Below are 24121 nucleotides of genomic sequence, written 5' to 3'. Positions count from 1 at the left end.
ACCAACAAGTCTTTCTATAGCATTGTCCCAAGACTAGGACTAGTGTGCATTTATCTTTTGAAGAATGGAAACGTTAACTGTATTTTTCCCATGGTGGAGTGGAGGGTGCGGGTCAGAGATGTCACAGGCTAAGTGGGTGTCCTTGTGGGAGAAGAATGGAGTGTTATATAGCTATGCTATACGTAAAAAAGATTGAAAGGATTACAGGATGCCACTTTTATTTTTACAGATGCCTACAAGAGGATCATAGCTGATCATGGCTACTGCAAAGAGAACATGGAAATCGAGAGAGCGAGAGAGAGAGAGAGAGAGAGAGAGAGAGAGAGACGAAGGAGAGAGAGAGAGAGAGAGAGAGAGGGAGAGAGAGAGAGAGAGAGAGAGAGAGAGAGAGAGAGGAGAGGGAGAGAGAGAGAGAGAGAGAGCGAGAGAGGGAGAGAGAGAGAGAGGAGATGAGAGAGAGAGAAGAGAGAGAGGAGAGAGAGAGAGAGAGAGAGAGAGAGAGAGAGAGAGAGAGAGAGGCAGACTCACAGCAAACAGTCTTAAGAAACTATCTACACTCACAGAATAACTTTCCTTTGCGTTTGGGCCCCTCAGGCTGAAAGGCCAGAGGGGGTGAAACAAATACTGTTTGTTGCTGGAGTGGAATAATAAAGCAAAACACTCCTTCTGTGAGTGTGGATTGTTTATTTAGATACTGTAGACAGACAGACAGACAGACAGACGTCCTACCAGGGAATTTAACGGCCTGGCAGTAGATGATGAGATCGGACAGTTCCTGGGCAATCTGTCGACTCTCCTTCTTGTTCTGAGGGAGATAAAACTCCTCCCCGAGCTCCATGTCAAACACCTAGAGACAAAGATCATGGAATAAGTACTCACACATAACGGTAACAGGAATGTCCTGGGTACATCTGCTCCTGTATTGCCTCAGGTCAATCGGGAGGAGAAGCATCGAATCAAGACATCAGGTCATTCAAATGACAAACAGAACATCCTCTGCTGGTCATTGTGGAATCTCTCACCTTCCCTTTGCTCTGGGTTGTGCTGTCTGACTTCTTCATTCTCTTCGGTATCTCATCAGCCGGCTGCTCTTCCTTATCTGCTGAGGTCTTCCCCTCTGGCTTATCCTCCAGGATGTTATCTAAAGACAGCGTATATAATACAGACGTTTATGCAAAAGTACCAGCCAAATAAATACACCCCACCCTGATCAGACCTGAGTGTAAGTGGAACAAGGTGTTCGGTGACAGGAGAGGGCTGAACACCTCCAAAGATGAGTTGATGGCTAAAGAAGAACAAAATGTAATCATTTGTGCAGTTATAGTACATTTTTCTTTTTTTACCTCAGATAATGAGAATATATTCTAGAACCACACAGCAGCAGGATAGGGTTCTTTCAGATGATTATTATTCACTTTTCATGCACAGCTTTGAGCAATATACTGTACTTGTAAACATAATAAAACTGTTGCTAAGGAAAAGAAAAACATCTCATTTGGCCCTCATTCACTGAGGGCCAAATGAGATGTCCCTGACCGCTTGCAGAACTAGCGAAAACATTTCCAAGCGAAGGCTCTTCTCAGCAATCCCAGGCAACTTCTGTGCACTGTAAACAGGACTAACAGTGTAAACAGGACTAACAGTAAGGTGCTTGACCCTCACTGTAAACAGGACTAACAGTAAGGTGTACTGTAAACAGGACTAACAGTAAGGTGCTTCTGTGCACTGTAAACAGGACTAACAGTAAGGTGCTTCTGTGCACTGTAAACAGGACTAACAGTAAGGTGTGCACTGTAAACAGGACTAACAGTAAGGTGCACTGTAAACAGGACTAACAGTAAGGTGTGCACTGTAAACAGGACTAACAGTAAGGTGTACACTGTAAACAGGACTAACAGTAAGGTGCTTCTGTGCACTGTAAACAGGACTAACAGTAAGGTGTACTGTAAACAGGACTAACAGTAAGGTGCTTCTGTGCACTGTAAACAGGACTAACAGTAAGGTGCACTGTAAACAGGACTAACAGTAAGGTGTGCACTGTAAACAGGACTAACAGTAAGGTGTACTGTAAACAGGACTAACAGTAAGGTGCTTCTGTGCACTGTAAACAGGACTAACAGTAAGGTGTGCACTGTAAACAGGACTAACAGTAAGGTGTACTGTAAACAGGACTAACAGTAAGGTGTGCACTGTAAACAGGACTAACAGTAAGGTGTGCACTGTAAACAGGACTAACAGTAAGGTGTACTGTAAACAGGACTAACAGTAAGGTGTGCACTGTAAACAGGACTAACAGTAAGGTGTGCACTGTAAACAGGACTAACAGTAAGGTGTGCACTGTAAACAGGACTAACAATAAGGTGTGCACTGTAAACAGGACTAACAGTAAGGTGTGCACTGTAAACAGGACTAACAGTAAGGTGTACACTGTAAACAGGACTAACAGTAAGGTGTGCACTGTAAACAGGACTAACAGTAAGGTGCACTGTAAACAGGACTAACAGTAAGGTGCTTGACCCTCGGCTACCATTCCTCCCACACATCAAACCGTTGCCACAGCAAAAAACCAAGACATGCATGCATCAAATTCAAGATACAGTAACAATCTATCAAAGGATAGATTCCTGGAATTGTATCCACTTCCTGAGAGTAGGGAATTGCAATAGAGTTGACCCTGAATCCCTCCTCCCCAAAGCTGTATTGTAGCCGGGTTGTGTCTAACACATAGGGACCACACAGACACAGGGGCACGCTGGTACATTGGTCCTTAACTCTATGTAAATACTATTGGCTAATTGACCTTAACCCATTAAGCCTGAGGCCCATTTTGAAAAATGTCTTCTAAATCCCAACAGTTTTCATAAAAACGGGTGGGTGGTGTTCAAACTTGTCACGTCGAGGACCCCCAAAATTATATAGTATTTGGCCGCATCTCTGACCACCATCTCAAGAAAATGTTATGCTAGTTTAAGTTAAAGATGTTTCCTTAGTTTAAACCTGTCTATGGACTGCAGCCTGCAGTGCAGTCAGTGCAGTCTGTATACAGGCACTGCCTTGTTGGCTTTCCAGAAAGAAGGGGTTAGGAATTTGTGGCATGTCACTGATGCGTTTATCTAGGATGATCTAGGAATGGAATTGAATGTCTTCTAATGTTTTCTTCTACGGTAGCCTACGGTTCAATTAATACTGTACGTCACTCACAACATCTGGGGGGAAAAGTATGGAGTGCAAACGGCAAAGGTCAACACCAAAGTGCTCCCGTGGATACAGCAGAAACCTTCCATCTCCATTTCTCATGTTTCTCATCATAACCTAATGCCCTATTAACAGTGTCGCATAAAAGTACAAAAAATAGCTGATCTACTGATGTGACTAAATAATTACTACATTGGATCCCCTGACAAGTAACAGCTTTGGGCAAAATGCAGCGATTCTAGATTGAACAGATGATCAGAGAGGAGTGTAAGGTGAAGATAACAGCTACAGAGACAGGGAGGGTCGGAGAGAATGGCCGTGTTGAAAACACGAGTCCAGAGAGCGGCTGGCCTTTTGACGGGTCTAGCGGGGCAACACAGCGGGCCAAGCTGAGGGAAGGGACCGGGAGATGGCTCTGACAGCACTGGGACAGGGTGGTTTCCACTGGTCTGTTGTTGTGCATAGGGGCAGCACAGGGCCTGAGAAACCAGATGGCTTTGTTTTGTTTCCCTGATGAGCCTGCCCAGCCGCTGGCGAGGTCACGGAAGAACACCACGCCACAGAAGAGAGCCGGAGAAGTGGTGGGGGGGCGTATTTACAGTCAAATATATCCATCCGCGCACGTGTGTGTGTGTGTGTGTGTGTGTGTGTGTGTGTGTGTGAGAGAGAGAGAGAGAGAGAGAGAGAGAGCATGCATTCAGACATCACAAACACATTGACCAATATGCAGCCATCGTCCCTTGCCGACTGAGTCTAGACTATTTTGACACAAAACAGCACTTTTGTTTTCATTGCAATCAAATTTTGAGCAAAGAATAAATCCACACTCTTCCCCATCCTGCTGCTACCCTGCATTCATAGAAAGGAAAAAAAAATAATGATTCCATCTTGAGGGTGGAAATGAAATAAATACAGTATAGATTTTGCAGGTAAAAGGGAGGGGGTTCCTACAATGAATGCAACTGTATCAAATCAGTTCCAATCAGTTCTGGTAAAAAAACAAAACAAGACATCTATCTATAAATCTATCGATCTGTAATCTCTGTAGGTAGGTACCGTATGTATGTGTACACCACCGTCAAGCCGTAAATACATACATAATGATGAATAGTGAAAATGTCAGGTTTCATCTGTCACACAAAGAAGTGCTTGTCTCACCACCCATAGCAAAATAGCCAATCTACAAGCTATATGCTTCTTTGCATTGAAGTTGAATTACCGGTAGGCATTTAATGGATTTCGTATTGAAACAAAATAAATCAAGACTCTTTCAACTGGTCATGGAGTGGTTGCTATGTACAGTGGCTAGACCATCTGTGACCCGACAGTGTAGCCTGCATACAAGTTGCACAAAGCAAACAGCCAGTGTGTAGATGCAGAGAAGAATTGGTAGACTTGGTCCAGCAGAGCTGCAGATAGTTAGCGCGCACACTGCAGCGTTTCCCCTATACTCATGTGGGTGAGACGCCAGAGCAAAGGGTGCATCACGTTTTGTCAATTTTCTCCAATTTACACAATGGAACAATCAAATGACTCCCTAATTTCCAATGCTGCAAAACATTATAGGGGAAAGACTGTCACACAACAGACAGAGTCGGAGACCGAGAATTACCTTCCTGGCCATAGGAGGCAGTAGAGGCTGAGAGGACATCAGCTAAATAGAAAAGAGGCAAGATAAAACAGTTGAGGAAGAGAGTTTTGACTTTGGTGTTAAAAGGACAGGCTGAAGAAAGATGAGAGAGAGAGAAAAGGTTTCACCTTAGTACCCTAGTAGATCTACAAGCTCACAATGCAACATAATGTGAACTTGTATTAGCTATTTTCAACTAAGAGATTAGGTGTAGAGGAAATAAAGGAGCGTACCAAATCTAGAGCCCAGGGAGACCCCGGTCAATTAAGTACTCTATAGGGTTTTAAGTTAAAACAAACTCTATTTTAACTGGTAAATCTTGGGGGTACCTTTTCATAAGAGCTTGGATGCCACACCCCTACGGTGACCACTCGGAACCCCTCCCCCTAAGCATTAAAGCTGAATTGTGCTTTTGTCTGTGGTTTGCGTTGTTTTAATGCCATGCTGCCACCAATGGTATTCTCTACTGGAAAAGTACATAGTGCAGATTCCATCTGTCGCTCCCGTTTTTGGAACTACACTGAGGTGGCCGAAAGTCGAGTGGTTCTCCTTACCATCTGACAGAGACTCGTAGTCGTAATCGTACTCATCTTCCTCCTCTTCCTCGTCGTCGTTGGCGTGATTGCCAGGCGAGGTAGCCGCAGGTGAGCCGTTGCTAGCCTGAGCCTGCATGTGGGCAAGCTGGTGGGCCTGGGGTGGAATCATAGAGCATTAAAAGGATAGAGACTGATCTGGCGTGAAGCTCCGCCCCCTCCGCTATTCATGTCAGTGGAAGTTGCTCAGTGGCGTTTTGAAGCACCCGGAAGGACCGTCTACTTCCGCCTTTTTTCGCCGATTCAGCATTTGGGCACCAAATGTTGGTGCCCAAATGCGGAAGTGCAGCTGGGCTTTAACATTGAGCACTCGGTTGCACGGGGTTTCCTCGTCATGAATCCACGGGTCCGCCTGCAGTCCTTCCTCTTACCACTAGGGCCCAGCGCTTCAACATTGGAGTGCCTAGCTGGCCCCTTGGAATGGGAGAAAGAGTGAGGTGTGTCTGTGTGTGCGTGCGTATGTGCGTGCGTGCGTGCGTGCGTGCGTGCGTGCGTGCGTGCGTGCGTGCGTGTGTGTTGAGTATGACTTCCAGTCACAGTTGAGATTCTCTGGTACAATACTGTGGACTTCCTAGTCAATGAAGTATATACAGTAGTGGTTCATGTTCAAGGTTCTTTATTATTTGTCTCCCGAGGAAGACATTTCCTTACCAACCTCAAACTAGAGGCCTGTGTTTTTGAAAGGCCTACAGTATGTGAGTGAAAGGAAATGAGAGCATATCTGAAAGATACAGCTTTATATACAATGATGTAATGATTGGGGGGGGGGTCTGCTAATGGACATATGGATATACATTCAGTCAACCTGGACACTTAATACAGCATACCTTCTGTTTGAGTATATCCACGGGGGCCTGGTGGGCTTTCAGCTTCTTGTTCTTGAGCAGGATCTTCCGTCTGAGCTGCAGCGGTGACGGCAGGAGGGGGTCATCGCTGAAGTCACTCTCAAAGAGGAAACGCGTCACCAGACGTTCTCCACAGACCGCCTGTTAAAGAAACACACAGCGCTGATTAAGATGGACGCGCGTCGAGAAATATCATATTAGAGGAGAGTCAGGTTTCTATACTGTTCTCATGAGCATGGGAGGCATCCATCCTCCGTTAAGAGAAAATGAAAGTGTCCTTATCAAAACAAAAGGGCACTACAAATAAACATACCCTGTGGTGAACTGACCTCTCAATCTCAGGATACAAAAATAAACAACGTTCTCAACATAAAAGGCATCTTAGACATTAGCAGTATGCTTAGAAGTCCATCTCTCCTCCATCTAAATAGGGTGGAATGCTGGGAAGCTGTCTAAGATGAAAGCAGTGTGACGTACAGTGTATCAGACATATACCCAGAAGTCTTTGGCAAGTTTGGATTTTAACAAAGGTGTGTTGAGGTTAGACACAGAGAGAGAGAAATACATCCACATTTACCCCCAATTTTGATTATCCCGAGTTCCTGACCAGAACGTCAGATGCCGGCATTCAGCAATTGGAAAATAAAGGTATAACCAAATTGGGGCATTTATTTTTTTAATAATAGTTTAATGACATTTGAACTGTTGATACAGATACCAGCTCCCAAAACAAGACTGGAAGACGGAAAGGAGTCATATTTAAGATGCAGTCTAAGATGGCTATACCACAAGCTTAAACTGGCTATATCCCCAATACTATTCAACCTAGAAAGGTTGTCCAGGTGTTAGGGCTCAAGATATGTGGCTGAATCAGTGAATTTACCATCAGATAATAATTTATTGTTAAATCCAAGATGGCATCCATGTCCTTTATAGGATTGTGTGGAATTATACAATAGAGAAATCACTATTTAAACTGGTCCAAACTACTGAATGTTATTTCCATTCTTCATACAGCACCCATTATAGATCTCAAGAATACTATTTAAATAGGTGTTAGTTTGTTCCGTCCTCTACAGGGTCTGATCACGTAGTGTACAATATGAGCCTGCAGGTGTAAGAACATCCGTACGTCCGTACCTTAAAGATCTCAGCCATCTTGCGCTGCTGAGGAAGGGAGCAGTGGTTCTCTATCGACAGGATGACGGGCATGTCGGAGTTGACAAATGCAGATCGGTTTATGGCCTCCACCACATCCTACAGTCAGGAGAAGAAAGGAAATGAGACGGATGTGTTAACATTAAACCCTACCTTATGAGATGTCTGATAAGATATGGGGAAGGTTTATCCAATATATTACGGTTAATGATTTATCTTATTTAAATGGTGGAAACTGAAATTGTCTAATTGTATTCTCTGCAGCTGTTTGGTCTTGTGGCCATAAGGACTCTGTTGTTGTTACCATTCTAAGTGCCATTATTTTATTATACTCTACTGTATGTACTGTATGTTATTGTTTTGTTTTTTGTTTGGTTTTCATTTTAAGTAATTGTATTGTATTGTCTGTATTATGTATTGTTTTGTTGTATTGTCTGTTTGTCAAAAAAAAAGAAAAATGCAATAAATATATTGTTAAAAAAAAAGGAAAAAACCTACCTTATGTGCTTTGCTGACCAGAGTCCCCCAGGGGTCTATACTACAGTATACAAGTATCCTCGCCCAACATATTCCATCTACGAGCTCACAACGCTGTGAGAATTGTCAGGGTTCATGTGGTTCATCTAATATTAGATCGTTTCTGTCATATTCAGTGTGTAATTGTCTCGCTAAGATTCACCACTGAAACCAATGCTGAGTGAATTGTCGCAACTTTACTAATGTAAATTAGTAAAAAAGAAAAGTTGTTGTTAAGTGTAGTAAATCTTCATGATCATGGAACGTTCCCATACATTATGACAAGAGATTCCATTACAAACTTGGCAATATATATATACCCCATTCTGAACGGGAACCCATTTTGGTGTTAGCATCATGTTATGCTTTAGCTATTTAAAAATAGCAGATCTACAAGCTCATATCGCGCCACCGAGTGGCGCGATACGAGCTTGTAGGTCTGCTATTTTTGAAAAATCGAAGACACTTTTAGAATCTGATCTCAGGTCAGAATGGGTTAATAATTAAACTGTCAGGATGTAATAGACATTTTTAGAATCTGATCTCAGGTCAGAATGGGATAATATAGGTATACCATATAGTCCAAAGTCTCATGACATAAAACTAAGTAATGCTGATGATCCTCTCCAGGAAGAACGTAGCTGGTGAACAGACATCACTGGACGTGCATTCAGAAGATCCTCATTTGTTTGGTCTAACTACTCCACAATGGAATTAGTGCTTGGACTGAAGTGAATTCTTCCATGGGTAGAGAGTGGAAATCTTTCTCCTGGTGGCGTACATTATATAGTGCCAGGGACATACTGAAAGCACTGAATTAATTGCATCCTGTGTCTGTGCGCGCGTGCGAGAGAGAGAGAGAGAGAGAGAGAGAGAGAGAGAGAGAGAGAGAGAGAGAGAGATAAAGATCCATCCATTTCGGGAAAGTTTCCCAAATGTAACCACTTGAACCCTAGCAACCCTATTCTGGACATTCCATAATAGGTGAACAGAACACACAGCAAAAATCACAGATCTACAAACTCACTATGCGTTGCATGGCTATTTTCAACAAAGAGATTTGACTTAGACAGGGAAACAAGGCCAAAGACCCCTGAGGGAACCCGGTCAATGAAGGTTAAAGTCATTTAAAGTCATCAAGTCAGAGGCAACAATTCAAAAGCTCATGAATCTATTTTTTGGTCTTCCTGATGGTATGAAAAAATACACGCTTAATTTCCTGGCCGGCACTGACTGTCTGACAGCAGACACAATCAATGTGGTCATGTTATTTTGGAGTGATACTTTAAAGCTGATAGAGCTCTGGAAGGCTTTTATGAAAAGTGATACAGTGTCGTCCAATTCATGTGATTCATTATTACCTCCTTGAAGACAAACTGATCCTAAAAACAACAAGTTGGCGAATCCAGGCCCTTCTCCATCCTGTGGGCTTTTCATCTTTACACTGGAACAGCTTTTCTTTTTTTAATGATAAAAACGTTATTCCCAAGACCGTTTAACTATATAAACCCTGGCATCACTATTTCGGGCACATTTTCAACATTGTTGAAATGTTTTTTGTAAAGAAATAAAACATAAAAAGCAGATGAACAATTTCTATGCTTGTTGATCTGCTTCCATTCTTGCATATAGTGCACTGGAGATAGAGAGCTAAAGAGAGGTCCTGAACCCGATTCCAACCAAGGACGTTATCAATTTGTGGTCCCTGTCGTAACTGGCAAACCTGTAGTATATACTGTATAGATAATTTATATACGTAGATTTAAACATTTTGCCATCTATATCTACTTGGCTGCTCGCTTACCCTGTTGTTGGCGGACTAGACTTCATGTCATTTAAGGACAATACATGCTCCTTCTGACATCCAAACGTTAAAAGGGAGGCGATACTGAATAACATTTTCTTTTTTACGCTATTCCTAATTGATGGGCGGCCTCAGGACTTTCCCTCGGACCACCTCCAGATTTCGTGGGACTCTCCGAACTATCGTTGGGAAAAGCCTGTCCGAACCCCAGCGTCGGAAGGAGACCAGCGCTAACCTTGAAGGGAATCTTGGTGGTGAGTGTGTGTCCGTGGTAGATGATGGGCATGCCGTCGTCTCCATCCCAGCAGTCCAGCTCCACGCTCCGACAGCCCTGCAGCAGCACCTAGGCAACCGTCACATCCCATAATAAGATAAAACAGCACTGGGGGGAGACGATATGGTCAGGAGGCTCACACAAACATCAGGGGGAACACTAAACTCCCTCGAGAAATGATGTGGGGTTATTATGTGACCGCGGAAAACTGAAATCCTGAGAAAGGGAAAAGATCTTACGTCGTTGACCGCCATGACAGGAATTATATTAAAATATCATCAAAGAGTATGTTTGCTTGCAATTATCCTTACATCACTGCTGCGGTGGTCAGCGCGGACCAAGGATTCCCAACTCGAGACCCCAAAAAAAGAAATGTTCCGTTTTCCCACACAGAATTACATTAAGAATTAATTAATTAATCGACCAGGAAAAGCCCTATACGGAGCGACTCACATGGCTGTACAGCTCCACAGAGGACTCTCCTTTCAGCTGGTGTCCAGTCAGATAGGTGTTGTGGGACGACTCCACGTAGTAGTAGGACATGGGGTACTGGAGCTCCTCTGGGCTCACCTGGGACTCCTCGTTACGCGACGCAAAGTTGTCCTTGTCCATGAGGTACCTGCTCAGAGGAGAGTGGCGGTCGGGGGTTTGTGCGCCGCGAGGGTCCAGTTTAACAGCACAGAAATGGGTGGTATTAACTAAAGACATTTTTCAATGATATACAGTAAAATATAAAAGGGTGGGAATCAAGAATCGTCGACGCTGAGAATCGACATTGTATCTTTTATGAGGCGCTTCTGTCAGTTGCTCATAAAACAATGATGCCATAAATTATAATAATGTCTATGCTGCTGACAAGGAAAAACTGAGGTCTCAGAGATTAACCCATTCTGGGCGGGAACCCCTTTTGGTGTTCTAACCATTCTGGACGGGAACCCCTCTTGGGGTTCTGAACAGTATGTACAGTATTCAAAAATGCTATATCAATATTTGAAGTTTTTCAGAAAACTTAGGTCAGGATTTAGAAGGCATTTTAGGCGTCAGGCCAAAATGGGTTAATTGAACAGTTGACAATCTGTATAGACCTTTTTACACACTGAAACTTTACAGGAATCAATAATAAGCAAATAGATAAAGAAAGAATCTGACTGATTAACAAATCACAAATGGCATTGGCATCAATACAATGTAAAGTGTTAGTTTCACATCCATTGTACATGGTTGTAATACCTAGCGAAGCCCTCAAATGACATCCAGCCCATTTGGCGCATGCTTGATGAAGGCTCAAATTTCTGGAGGAGAAAAACAAAACAAACAAATATGTTTCATCAATACTATCGACCAGCTCTAATTCTTTCCTTCCTCCGTCTCGGGTTCCCTACATTCTACCTGCTATCTATCATCTGTTCACACTCTCTTTCCAATGATACTGTATCAGTCCTCCACTCATCCCTTCTTCCATTTTTCATTCCAGTTGCCTCTCTCCTCTAACCATAGCTGAATTGTAGGTCTACCTCCATCCATTGATCCATCCCACCAACCAACCAACCAATCAACCAACCATCCCCACTCCCTTCATTCATCCCTCCCTCCAACTAACCAACAAACCATTGTCTCTCTTGTCCTACCTGTATGATACTGAGTATCTCATCGTAGCTCAGGTGTTCCCTCTGACAGTTGACCAGGAAGTCGTTGAGCTGAGGGATCGCCAGTCCCAGGACGCCCAGCGACGCGTTCTCCACCCCCGTCCCGTTGGTCACTATGCTGGCGGCGGCGATGGCGTCAGAGATCTGCTTCTGGTTGTCGGACATCTGCTGGCGCGTGCGGATGAACAGGCCGAGGTCAGAACCGTTACGGGTTAGTAAGTCTGGAGACAGGAGACACGGTAGGAGGAGTGATGGAGAGTGAGTATCCATTTGGCCTTTTTTTTTATGTACAGCTGTACTTGTGCTATACTTGTCAATAAAATATGAAATCAATCAATAGGTATGTCCATATGCCGTATATGTGCCTGTTTATTGTAAGTCTACCGTATGTGTGTGTCTATTAAAGGTGTGTGTACCGAGGTCAGGCTGCAGCCCAGTGTCTCTGTCGTCTATCCTGAGGTTGGTGTAAAGAGGAGCCGACTCCTGACTGGAGCGACCGCACGGCACAGCAAACGTATCAAACAGCTCCTTGAGGTCCTTCCTACTGCGGGTACTGCCATATAAACACACACAGACTTTCACATTTAACCCATTCTGACCTGAGATCAGATTCATACCAGGTTTCCGCCGGACACACACTGGTCTGATTAACCCATTCTGACCCGAGATCAGATTCTAGAAATGTCAGTCGTTCTTCGATTTTTTTCAAAAATAGCAGACCTACAAGCTCGTATCGCGCCACTCGGTGGCGCGATATGAGCTTGTAGATCTGCTATTTTTTCAATAGCTAAAGCACGACATGATGCCAACACCAAAATGGGTGCCCGGTCAGAATGGGTCAAAACACATCTCTATGTGCAAAACTATCTTCTGAATGAGCACGGTGTTTTCTGTTTTGCTTAGTAGTTGCTTGCCTTGGACATTATAGATTGCGTAAAATTAGACATTGATATAACAAATCGATTATACATTTTTTTGTTTAATAACTACAAACTACAACTACAACTAAAAAAATATATATATATAGTGGAAAAAGCTGATCTAAGAGATTTTTGCCATTTCTGTGAGTACAAAACTTTGGTCAATTCGTTGATAAAGCAGAAAACAAAAGAAATGTGATTCTCAATTATTCGATGAATCGAAAAAGCAATCGATATAATAATCGCTGAAAACATTATCGATAGTTGCAGCCCCACACAGGGCTAGACTCAAGATCAGGATAGCAGGAAAGGCCACTGCTTATTCTCATCCTCTGTTTCAGACGGATTAGAGTTAACAATAGGAGCAAGGTGAGGTCAACAGAAACCTCAGTCCGACAGATGATAAACTACCGCAACTAAATTCCCCCAGCAAAAGCTTCTTCAGTTAAGATGGCCTTGAAGAAACGATTGGCTGAATTCATTGGGAGTTTTCTCTGGACGCCTTCAGGCGCAGTCTCCTGTTATTAAACTAAAGGGACAGCCCGAGTGGAGAGCTGCTCTGTTGTCTATACCTGAAAGACTTGAAGAGCTCAACAAATTCAATGAAGCTCATGGTGCTGTCAGAGATCATGAGATTCTGGAAGCCTTTGAAACAGCCTTTGCCACGACCGTGCCACGACTTACTGCTCCATGTGCTGAGAGAGAGAGAGAGGCAGAGAGAGAGAGAGAGAGAGAGAGAGAGAGAGAGAGAGAGAGAGAGAGATTTTTAGTGCCGTTTGTTGTAAATTCAGTTTTTTACCCTTTATTGTCGCACTTTGAGATTCATTTTAACCCATTCTGACCTGAGATCAGATTCATACGAGGTTTCCGCTGGACACACACTGGTCTGATTAACCCATTCTGACCTGAGATCAGATTCTAAAAATGTCAGTCGTTCTTCGATTCTTTTCAAAAATAGCAGACCTACAAGCTCATAGCGCGCCACCGAGTGGCGCGCTATGAGCTTGTAGATCTGCTATTTTTCAATAGCTAAAGCATAACATGATGCTAACACCAAAATGGGTGCCCGGTCAGAATGGGTTAAATGTAAAGTGCAATATAAATAAAATGTATTATTATGGTAAATATCAGGAAGAAATCTCACATCTTTATGTTTTTTACTTTTGTTTTGTAACCGAATGCCCTACAGCGTCATAATAGTCACACAAAACGACAAAAGTAGGAACAATAGCCGATCCACAAGCTCACGACACGTTTGCTTGTACTGTAGATCTGATATACTGTATACATACAATTATTTTTTGTAAGAGAGAAAGTGCACTTCACACTCTTCCTAGTATTGAAGTAGATACTGTATCCATACCCAGACTGTGACTTGGAGCTTCCTGATAGGATAGGAGAGGATTGTGGGCGGGACTGGTTGGAGCCAGCCATGCTAGAGGAAGAGGAAGTGGAGGAGGAAGACGAGGAGGAAGGTAGCGTTCCAGGGCTCCTATTGGAAGAGAGCCAAAAGGGTCCAGAGAAGCTGTCCTCTATGGAGAGACAAATAGTGAAGGGTAAAGCAATATACAGTAAACCATATTATAGTCTTTGAAGGTGAAGATCATATCAAATCTCAGTGTTTTGTCAATTATTTGGTGGATCACATGAAATACCTTCACAGCCCACAAGTTGGTTTATGGACAAATGAAGCCAATACAAAACTGCAGCGCTTTTGGACCAAATCCCAGAATTCCTCACCTGGCTCCTCCTGGTCTACACCCTCTGAGAACTCCAGTCCGTTGCGGCCCAGCAGTCCCTCCTTACAGCTCCGCGTTTTCCTGGAAACCATCTCGTCATCTGTGGCATCCCCGCTATCTCCCTGCGAGGCAAAAAAAACCAAACACAGATTTCAGTATGGGAAGCAAATAACGTTTAAGGAAGAGACAAAATACAAATCTGTTGTCTGCATAACACATTTAAGTGAATTGATATTTGCAGCCCTAACTAAAACACAGACACTATTGGATCGGATATCTCGATCGCCTCCACACGTGCATTTTCAACGGCGAGCACCATTAGTTTGAAAGCCGATTTGGCCAGAAACCGAGAATCAGGAAGTAAAAATCCAATATGTGACCCACGATTGTCATTTAATCCACCCAAAACATACTTTTTGTAAGCGAGATACTATCGTTTAGAGAAATCAGCCGCAAATCATGCTTGTTTTGACCCAAAAAGAAGAATCCAAGATATTAGCGTTCAAAAAGCTGCGTCCCCATAGACAGCATAAGCCAGTGGATTTTCCATTTCCTTCTTCTTTTTTTGACCGTACCGGAACCGGAGTATTATGAGCGCATACAGGACACAGTTGATCACCATAATCAATATAATAATACACAAGTAAGACGCGCGAACGCGGGAAGCGAACGCAGTTCGTAAATTGCAACAATTAGAATGTTTTTTTAAGTTTTTTTTTAAGTTTTTTTTTTTAGTTTTTTTCTTTTTAGATGTTTTAAAGTTTTGTTTTTTAAAGTTTTTGTGTGTGTCTGTGTGTGTGTGTGTGTGTGTGTGTGCGTTTTTTGTGTGGGATACAGCTGCACCCTCTGGTCGCGGGCGGGTGGTGTTACAGCGTGACACACGAGCTAGGCAGGTTTCTATAGTAATCGCTCATTGCATTCGCAATCACTGCGTTCGCAATAATATATATAAAAAAGGCATGATAAGGAGTCATCGGCGGGGAGGTACATACAGAAATAGGCGATAAATTAGTTAAGATGAAATGCCACCCCAACAGGACGTGCGAGCAAAAGGGCCTATAGTCTATGTGTCTATAGTCTATTAGGACCCTTGGGAAAAAAGTAAGGCAGAACAACTTGCTGAGTCCTCACCCGGACGAGCACTTTCTTCTTCTTCTTGGTTTTGTCATTGATGCCCATCGGGCTGCCTTTCTGGTTGCCAGGTTTTTCTGCCCCGCCTGTACCCATGTTCCACCGCCGCCCACCAAACAGCTCAATGGCCTGGGCTAACGTTGGGCCCTCGTACCTGGCATCCTCCTGGTAGACATCCACCGGAAAAAAGGGCAATGACACACACACACACACACACACACACACACACACACACACACACACACACACACACACACACACACACACACACACACACACACACACACACACACACACACACACACACACACACACACACACACACACACACACACACACACACACACACACACACACACGCATACTTGTATAAAGTCTGATATAATATGGAATTAACCTAAAGACAAACATACATTATACTGTGTGTGCATATTAGACAAATGTAGAAAGAATATTCTATATATATTTCGCTGTCACTTTGCACTTGGGGATGCCATTTTACGCCTTTAATTAAGCATTTCCAGTTTGCAAAAAGTCATTATTTGAATGACAGCATACCTGATATAGACAGACATACTGCTTCCTCAGCCACTGTAGTCTCTGGTCAGGAAACCTCTTCATCTTCCTGGTTGCATTCAGCAGTTCTGATAGGCCCTTGTAGAGCACCTGTACTGTGTGATTGGGCGCCACGAAGTGCAGAAGCCTAACAGGTACAGTTAATGTAGAGCAATTAACTACAATAAAGTTAGGGCTGTCCTCCCCCAAATAAACTGTAAATGGATGATTTAATGGACATTGTAATGTTGATTTCACAGTGGCTTCGGGATATTGACCTGGTAGAATTAAGCACATGAGCCCTATATGTATGTACACCACATACTACAGTACAGTACAGTATAATGACATGAGCAAAACAATAGGGATGCCCGGTTGCACAAGTGTTATAGTTTACAAGACATGTTCTTATCATTTATCAAGAAATAAATACCAAATTGACATAATTAGGGGACAGGCCTACGTGAAATAATCTAAATGAAGGAAACATCTACAGATACAGTGGAATTGTAAAGCTGGATGTTGAACCTGTTATCGGTGGTGCCGAGACCGTAGAGGAGGCTGAGTCCGTTCTCCTCTGCCGTCATCTGGCACAGCTTGTTCTGCAGACACACAGCATGGACATCCACCCCGTGGTGACCCAGGAACACCGCCTGGGAAATTAAATACATGATAACGCTGTAGTTTGGCTCATTGACCCATGCATGCCAACCCTTCATTCAAACACAATATCCTATTGGTACACCAGAGTGCAGGACAGCAGTGATTGCTTAGTTACAGTTGCACGATGACAGTTTATCTTTGAAAAACAGTATTATTATGGTAGCGTTATGATACAGTGTTGTGTCAAGCCCCCCATTCATTAATACAGTTATAGAATGATAGATTACTATATCATCCATCCTTCTCAACATGACCTCTATTCTGGGCATGTCATAATAGGCAAACATTATTCAAAAATAAGTAAAGCTTCGGCAGGAATAACAGATCTACAAGCTCACAACTGTTCGCAAAATATAAATGGTGCATTTATATAGTGGGCTAAGTATAGATACAGGACCCAGGTGAATAATGTAACTACGGTTTATAAATAGTTCATTATACCTTGACCACTCCCAGATCCAGCAGGCCCTCTGCCAGGCCGGCTGCCACAGGCTGCCCCAGCCCCACTGGGAGTTCAACGGGCGAAGAGCCTCCACTCTGAGGCTTACCTGCCGTACATAATGTAGCACACATAACATAACATAGATCAGAATAATGACCCCCTAAAGGTGCTCAGCGTTTTAATTGATATGGCGTTCATTGTCATGTTTTACCCCAGACGAGCGTGGTGTTGTCAGGCTGGAGGCGCAGCAGGCAGCGGGCCGTCAGGTGGCTGTCCTGGTCGTAGTGGATCACTGTGGCTCCCTGCAGCAGGAACTGGTGCACGTCAGGCTGCAGCGACAACACATACCTGAATAGAAGAATAGAAGTGTACATTTATTTAAGTTTATCCGTGTGTGTGCGTGTGTGTGTGTGTGTGTGTGTGTTGTGTCTGTCCTACCAGGGGATAAGCTCTGTGCCGTGGCTGAAGGCCTGGTGGGTCTCCTCTGTGCCCTGAAACTCCACCTCCTTTGCAGCCGGCTCAGACAGGTCGCCCTCAGAGTCCGACAGGTCACCCAGTCTACAGCAGAGCAACACGGGTGGAGGAATGGGACCAGGAAGAGAAGGCAGAGAGGCAGCAGAGAGAGACAGGAATGAGACATTAGTTTCAGGGAGTGCTACAGTACAGCAGGTCAGTGGTTCTCTAAATACCTGCAATGTTCCTCTTTACTCTGCACCTTGTTTGTTTTTTCGCAAGAACTTCAGAAGGCAACTATATGATCAACTAAAAATTCTAAAGCTCTCATAGCCACTTACACAATGTGGTTTGACTCTTGTGGGTTCCTGAAAGAACTAGAGCGGGAAACAATAGAGGCACGAGGGACAGACGAAGAGTGGAAAGATTGGCGAGAAAATTGTCTAAATGGAGAAAAGAAACGGAGAAACAAAAAGAAGGGAAGAGAACATCAAAGAAACGGTAAGAAACAGGTGAAGTGACAGGACAGCTCGTACTAAGGGTTGTTTATCCGTAGTTGTGGGAAAATAGCTGATCTACAAGCTCACAAAGAGTTGCCTCACGATGTGTTGTGAGCTTGTAGATCAGCTATTTTCAGCACACAACTAAAGTATAAAGCAGGCTTAAGAAAGAAAAAAGACACCTAGCAACAAAAGAGTGTTTATTCCAATTCCAACACAGACCCAGACAAGCAGAACATCCTGTTATAAATTCCCGATCAGAGCCTGACATCATAATTCAGTACAAATAAAAAGCTCTTCCTAGCAACACAGAGATGCACTTCCAGATACACACACACACACACACACACACGACATTGCAGTGCAAATTAAACATATAACCGCAAATATAATGTTCCAACAAGTCGGCGTCATCTATCAGTCCAAAATCCGACTGGTGTCATTGGCCACTGGCGCTCAGACGACGACCAGAGCTCCCCTTTCTTCCTGGAAGAAAAACTAAAGCCTGTTATCCTGTTTCTCTGTTACCCAGGTGTTTATGGGAACATCACCTCATCGTAATAACAATCTAAAATGAAATATATGCCCCCTTACCGCTGGCCGACCCACTCTCTTAAGGCTTGTGTTTTGCGTTTAGTAAAGTAAAATCTGAGTGAGCCGGTGCTAGATAAAGGTTTGTTAAGCATCCCGTTAATCTGTAACCCAGAAGTTACAATGTAAGCACGGTGTATCTAAAGAAAGTCTGGAATGTGACAGTCTACATAAACCAGAAAAATGCACGGATAATGTTTGAAAAGTGTCTAATGCTTTCCGACCACGGGAAGCCATTGTTCGTACATCACTGTTATGAACACGAAGGCTGAATTGCATTCCTGGTCAAAGCTATTCTTTTCCTGAATGGTCCGAGTGCTGCTGTGGAATGGCCGATAATAATGATGCAAACGTATGAATAATGTTATGGCAAATTGTATGCGACTCATCTGCTGTGTGTTACCATGACAAAAACAGGGCTTCACTGGATGTTCTCAAGCAGTTTGCTGTTTGACATTCCAGATTTCTTGGGTTTCACACACGGAGCTCAGAAACTAAAATAATACATTTTTATGACAACAATGCATCCGGCTGTGGGGGCAACCATCAATGCATGCACGCACACACGCACACGCACACGCACACACACACACACACACACACACACACACACACACACACACACACACACACACACACACACACACACAATTATAATTGAAGAAAGGGCAAATAAAAGGTACGTGATAATTGTGTGATTCAGAAACGGTAAAAGGCATGAAGAGAGTTTGTACTGACTGATTACGACTGCGGTCCCTGAAGGAGTTGTTCCTGGAGGCGGGGGAGGGGCCGGTAGAGGACGGGCTGATGGAAGGCTCCTCTGGATCCTCTGCTTCCAGACTACGATTACAAGACCTGAGGAAGAGGAAAGGAATACAAGCTAAGAAGAAGACTAAGACCTGAGGAAGAGGAAAGGAATACAAGCTAAGAAGAAGACTAAGACCTGAGGAAGAGGAAAGGAATACAAGCTAAGAAGAAGACTAAGACCTGAGGAAGAGGAAAGGAATACAAGCTAAGAAGAAGACTAAGACCTGAGGAAGAGGAAAGGAATACAAGCTAAGAAGAAGACTAAGACCTGAGGAAGAGGAAAGGAATACAAGCTAAGAAGAAGACTAAGACCTGAGGAAGAGGAAAGGAATACAAGCTAAGAAGAAGTAGAGAACATCAAAAAGCTGCAGGCAGAGTAGAACAATAGATCGGAAAAAAAGAACTAAGTAAAAAGCAGGCTGGTATAGCACCACCATAAGGGCCATTTTGAAAGATTTTGGGTCTTCCTTTGCCTACTGGCTGCCTGCACTGAAAGTATTAGGCTGATCAATCCATCAGTTTTACAAAACTAGATCCAAAATCACGCACGCACTCTCTCACACACACACACACACACACACACACACACACACACACACACACACACACACACACACACACACACACACACACACACACACAGGACAGAGGTTTACAGCCTGGCAGAGATAAACACATTAGAAACAGTTAATTATTTTGTGAACCTGATGATCTGTAAGATGTTGCTGACAGTGGCTTCCTTCTCTGGGACGTGGAGGCCATCAGAACCAGACCGAGACAGGAAGTTAAGTTGCCCACTGTAGTTGGACACAAACTAGGGAAAGAGGGGGACAAACAGAAGTGGAAGTGAGGGAGTGTGAGCCTGCGTGCGTGCGTGCGCGTACGTACGTACGCTCGCATGCCTATGTGTGTGTGTGTGTGTGTGTGTGTGTTTGTGTGTTCTTACGTCCAGTGAGTCATCTGTATCATCTAGAGGTGGTTTGAGGCTGATGATGCTGGCTGTCCCATCCAATGCATCACTCAGTTCCTTCAAGAACACCCCACAGAACGGCACCACCTGGGTGTACAAGATACCACAACACAATCTTCAACTACAGCACGTCACATTGTCGATGACACCATGTGAACAAAGAACAGTAGAACACAAATAAAAGTTAGTAAGTCTGTGTGAAACAATTCAAGAATTAAACCGCTATAAATATCTAGACCCGTAATCATTTTATATACTTAATTTGTGCCCTCCTTCAACTCCTTGTTCCCTATACAACAAATGCTATTTTCACTTTGGTGAAAATAGCATTTACAAGCTTACAACTCGTCACGCAATGTGAGCTTTTCTCTGTCTTTTTTCCCTCTCTGCAAGAGAGGAGCTGTTAAGTATTGGACAAATAAAGTATCTATCTAGATTGGCTATTTCTACAGAATGTTCCACTATTATGAATTGTCCAGAACAGGGATGCTAGTTACAATTTACAATTTACAATTTAGGCATTTAGCAGACGCTCTTAATCCAGAGCGACTTACATTAAGCAAGAACAAAAAGCATGGGAATACATCACAAAAAAGCATTTATCATAAAACATGCGTAAGCTAAGAAGGTAACAGTGGAATATCTATATTATGAGACTATACATATAAACTATATATATATCTACTACTATGCTATACATATGTACTATGGCGTGCTATGACTATATACAATGCAATTATAGTGCTGTCTACATAACATGCTATAAGTCTGTATCAGATGCTATCTAAGTCTACAGAAATGCTATCTAAGGGGGTAGTTAAACTACAGCAGAGCCAACCTTGCATCCTGGGATATTGAGTGCCCTGGTGACGAGCTTCTTGTACTCTGTGGAGGTCTCATGCTGGGCCATGGCATCCTTCAGGCCTCTCATGGTCTCGATGTCTGACTGGTCCATGAACTGCCACATCTTAAGCACCTTACGGGACCTGACAAGCAAAGGAAACGCATTACACGACACAAGATAGAACTCAGTCCAACAAACAAATCCTACGTACGTGTGCGCGTGTGCGTGCGTGCGTGCGTGGCTGCGTGCGTGCGTGCGTGCCTTCTAACCTGAGACCAGCCAGGAACTCCATGACAGCGTTGTAGTTGCCCATGTTCCAGCAGCACTTGGCCACATGGACCAAGTAGGAGAAGACCTCCCTCTTCTCCTCCATGGAGCCTGCTGTGAGCACCAGCCACGTAACCCACGAACTCACCTGTTCATAAACAGTTATTAGTCATCACTAGACATTATAATTATTATTCATTTTATTTTTGGGCACCTTGCAGTACACTCAAGGTCACTTTAAAAAAAGCATACAAAATAATATCCAACAAAAAAGGAAATCAAACAAAATATTAGTAATAATAAAATATCAGTAATAATATATATCAGTAATAATAATAAACAGAATCAACACAATATGACATAAATGAAAGGATTTTTTTTTTTTAGAATGGCTTATCCATATTGGATCTGTGAAATCGGATTCTCTCCATCTGTATAATTACAGTCATCTCATTAAAGAACATTTACTTTTAATATTCAAATATATTGGGGTTTGTGGTCTGGATTACAGATTTTAGTATTTTGGAACAAATTGGTCCTCAAATGTCATGTTCTGGGCCAACAGTCTAGACCAGGGGTTTTCAACTGATTGTGAACCAGGGACCACCACCCTGACTTACAGTAGAATCAACCTGGGGACCACTGTTGTGTTGGGTGGGGATATGGGCTAAGATTAGTGCTTTTGTAAGTTAACACTTGCTATATGCATCCCATGTGTATACATCCCACTGTTTCTCAAACGTTGACTACTACTGGTAAAATGTCCTAATAATAATGACTCAACCAGACAATCCGGTGCACACCCCTTCTTGAGATTTTAACTCCCTTTTTCTGTTGAATTTCTTGAACTCCAACTTGTCAGTAAATGACTCCATGGATGGACTCATCATAGGTCACCAGGTCATTCAGTTCACGGTTTCTCAACTAGATTTCTAGTTTTCTAGAAACACGGTTTATTTTCTCAACGGAAAGAACATTTAAAGCAAATCAACAAATCCTACATTACTAAATGCATGGTCAGGGACCACACACAATACCTTCACGGACCACCAGTGGTCCACGGACCACCTGTTGAAAACCCCTGGTCTAGACAACACTGGACACGACGCCACATCATAACTGCTTATCGCTGCCATTGTGTTGCGACTAAGCCCCCCTGACTGAAACAATGATTATTACATAAACAGTTCCACACGCAACTGATGGTCAGTCTTAATGTGTGTGTCCCTGTGGAGCAAGCTTACTCATGCTCATGTCATCTCTTTAGCATTCTTGTATGTCGACCGGCTGGCGTCTGCACTGATTCTGCACAGACCCCAGCCAGCCGCTCGCACACGCACACGCACACACACACACACACACACACACACACACACACACACACACACACACACACACACACACACACACACACACACACACACACACACACACACACACACACACACACACACACACACACACACACACACACACACAGATCAGCTGCACGTCTTGTGTCAACTGTGCAAAAGTATGCACACAGACAGACAGACCAGACAGTCCGTGCATGCATACAACAAACACTCATACTCAATTTACTTTCCAAAAATTGGAAAAAATAAATTAGTTAGTTATATGTATAAACCCAAAGACACTATTAACCACTTTCACAAAAAATCTACAAGCTCATAAGCTGAGAGAGCACACACACACACACACACACACACACACACACACACACACACACACACACACACACACACACACACACACACACACACACACACACACACACACACACACACACACACACACACACACACACACACTGTATATCCATGTGTGAAACCCCCACAAGTGCGTTTACTCTCAAACATGCAACAATCTCAACTCCCTAACCTCCTTGCAGGCAATAAACCCCCCTCCCTCCCACAGATAGTATTTCTGGGTTATGTAAGGATGGAGAGGACAGGCTTCCTAAAGCTCACCAGAGGCCGACTTCACAGAGACAAAAAAAAAGACACTCACAGGCACGCACGGAACAGTCAGGAAGAAATGTAAGCAGGCACACATTTGCATTTATAGTATTATATACTATACAAAATAGATAGACGCACAGATTTATTTTCTGCCAATTCTAACTCACCTTTTAATGTACTGTACTGTCATTCTGTACAGTACATGTCCATAAAAACTTCTACTACCCACTTATTTGTTAAGCAATAGTATACGACTATACGCTGAGACCAGCTCTCTGTTTGCGCATTAACATGATGGACCATCAGACTAAAATCACATATTCACATAAATATTAGCACAGCATGAACACAACTCACTTGAGAAGTGCTCGTAGCAGAACCATTCTATAAGGCGGTTTATAGAAGTCCTGCACTTCCAGCAACTGGGTGACTATGGTAATGTATGAGTTTCCGTTGAAAATACCGTATAGAATCAACTTCAAACTACCACCACTTCACTACTACCCATTTCACGCATTTAAAATATTTTTGGGTCAAATCTAAATAATGTCTAACGTGTTACTTACTAAATACTTTATCAACTTTATTGTCACATCACAGGTGTACAGGTATAAAGA

General features: G+C 43.2%; 2 protein-coding genes across 3 annotated transcripts in view; one reads left to right on the top strand and one right to left on the bottom strand.

The window, feature by feature from the left end:
- The window catches only part of LOC310874920 (leucine-rich glioma-inactivated protein 1-like), a 429872-nt gene that overhangs the window by 166630 nt on the left and 239121 nt on the right, over positions 1-24121 (top strand). The window lies entirely within an intron of this gene.
- The window catches only part of plce1 (phospholipase C, epsilon 1), a 141191-nt gene that overhangs the window by 24803 nt on the left and 92267 nt on the right, over positions 1-24121 (bottom strand). For both annotated transcript variants that reach the window (XM_083787834.1, XM_083787835.1), the window contains 26 exons: positions 21546-21691; positions 21271-21418; positions 20409-20519; positions 20167-20276; positions 19394-19510; positions 17906-18007; positions 17550-17669; positions 17323-17459; positions 17111-17217; positions 16535-16659; positions 16010-16154; positions 15452-15616; positions 14322-14442; positions 13945-14113; positions 13154-13276; positions 12078-12214; positions 11644-11882; positions 11246-11307; positions 10469-10634; positions 9977-10084; positions 7404-7520; positions 6246-6404; positions 5380-5515; positions 4808-4849; positions 1023-1141; positions 730-847 (listed from right to left, as the gene is read on the bottom strand). In XM_083787834.1, coding sequence (XP_083643960.1) covers positions 730-847; positions 1023-1141; positions 4808-4849; positions 5380-5515; positions 6246-6404; positions 7404-7520; positions 9977-10084; positions 10469-10634; positions 11246-11307; positions 11644-11882; positions 12078-12214; positions 13154-13276; positions 13945-14113; positions 14322-14442; positions 15452-15616; positions 16010-16154; positions 16535-16659; positions 17111-17217; positions 17323-17459; positions 17550-17669; positions 17906-18007; positions 19394-19510; positions 20167-20276; positions 20409-20519; positions 21271-21418; positions 21546-21691 — 3349 coding nt within the window. The remainder of the gene's footprint in view (positions 1-729; positions 848-1022; positions 1142-4807; positions 4850-5379; positions 5516-6245; positions 6405-7403; positions 7521-9976; positions 10085-10468; positions 10635-11245; positions 11308-11643; positions 11883-12077; positions 12215-13153; positions 13277-13944; positions 14114-14321; positions 14443-15451; positions 15617-16009; positions 16155-16534; positions 16660-17110; positions 17218-17322; positions 17460-17549; positions 17670-17905; positions 18008-19393; positions 19511-20166; positions 20277-20408; positions 20520-21270; positions 21419-21545; positions 21692-24121) is intronic.

Source organism: Protomyctophum parallelum, assembly GCF_964188405.1.
Source record: "Protomyctophum parallelum genome assembly, chromosome: 17".
NCBI classification, from domain to species: domain Eukaryota; kingdom Metazoa; phylum Chordata; class Actinopteri; order Myctophiformes; family Myctophidae; genus Protomyctophum; species Protomyctophum parallelum.
This window is presented reverse-complemented; position numbering and strand designations above follow the sequence as displayed.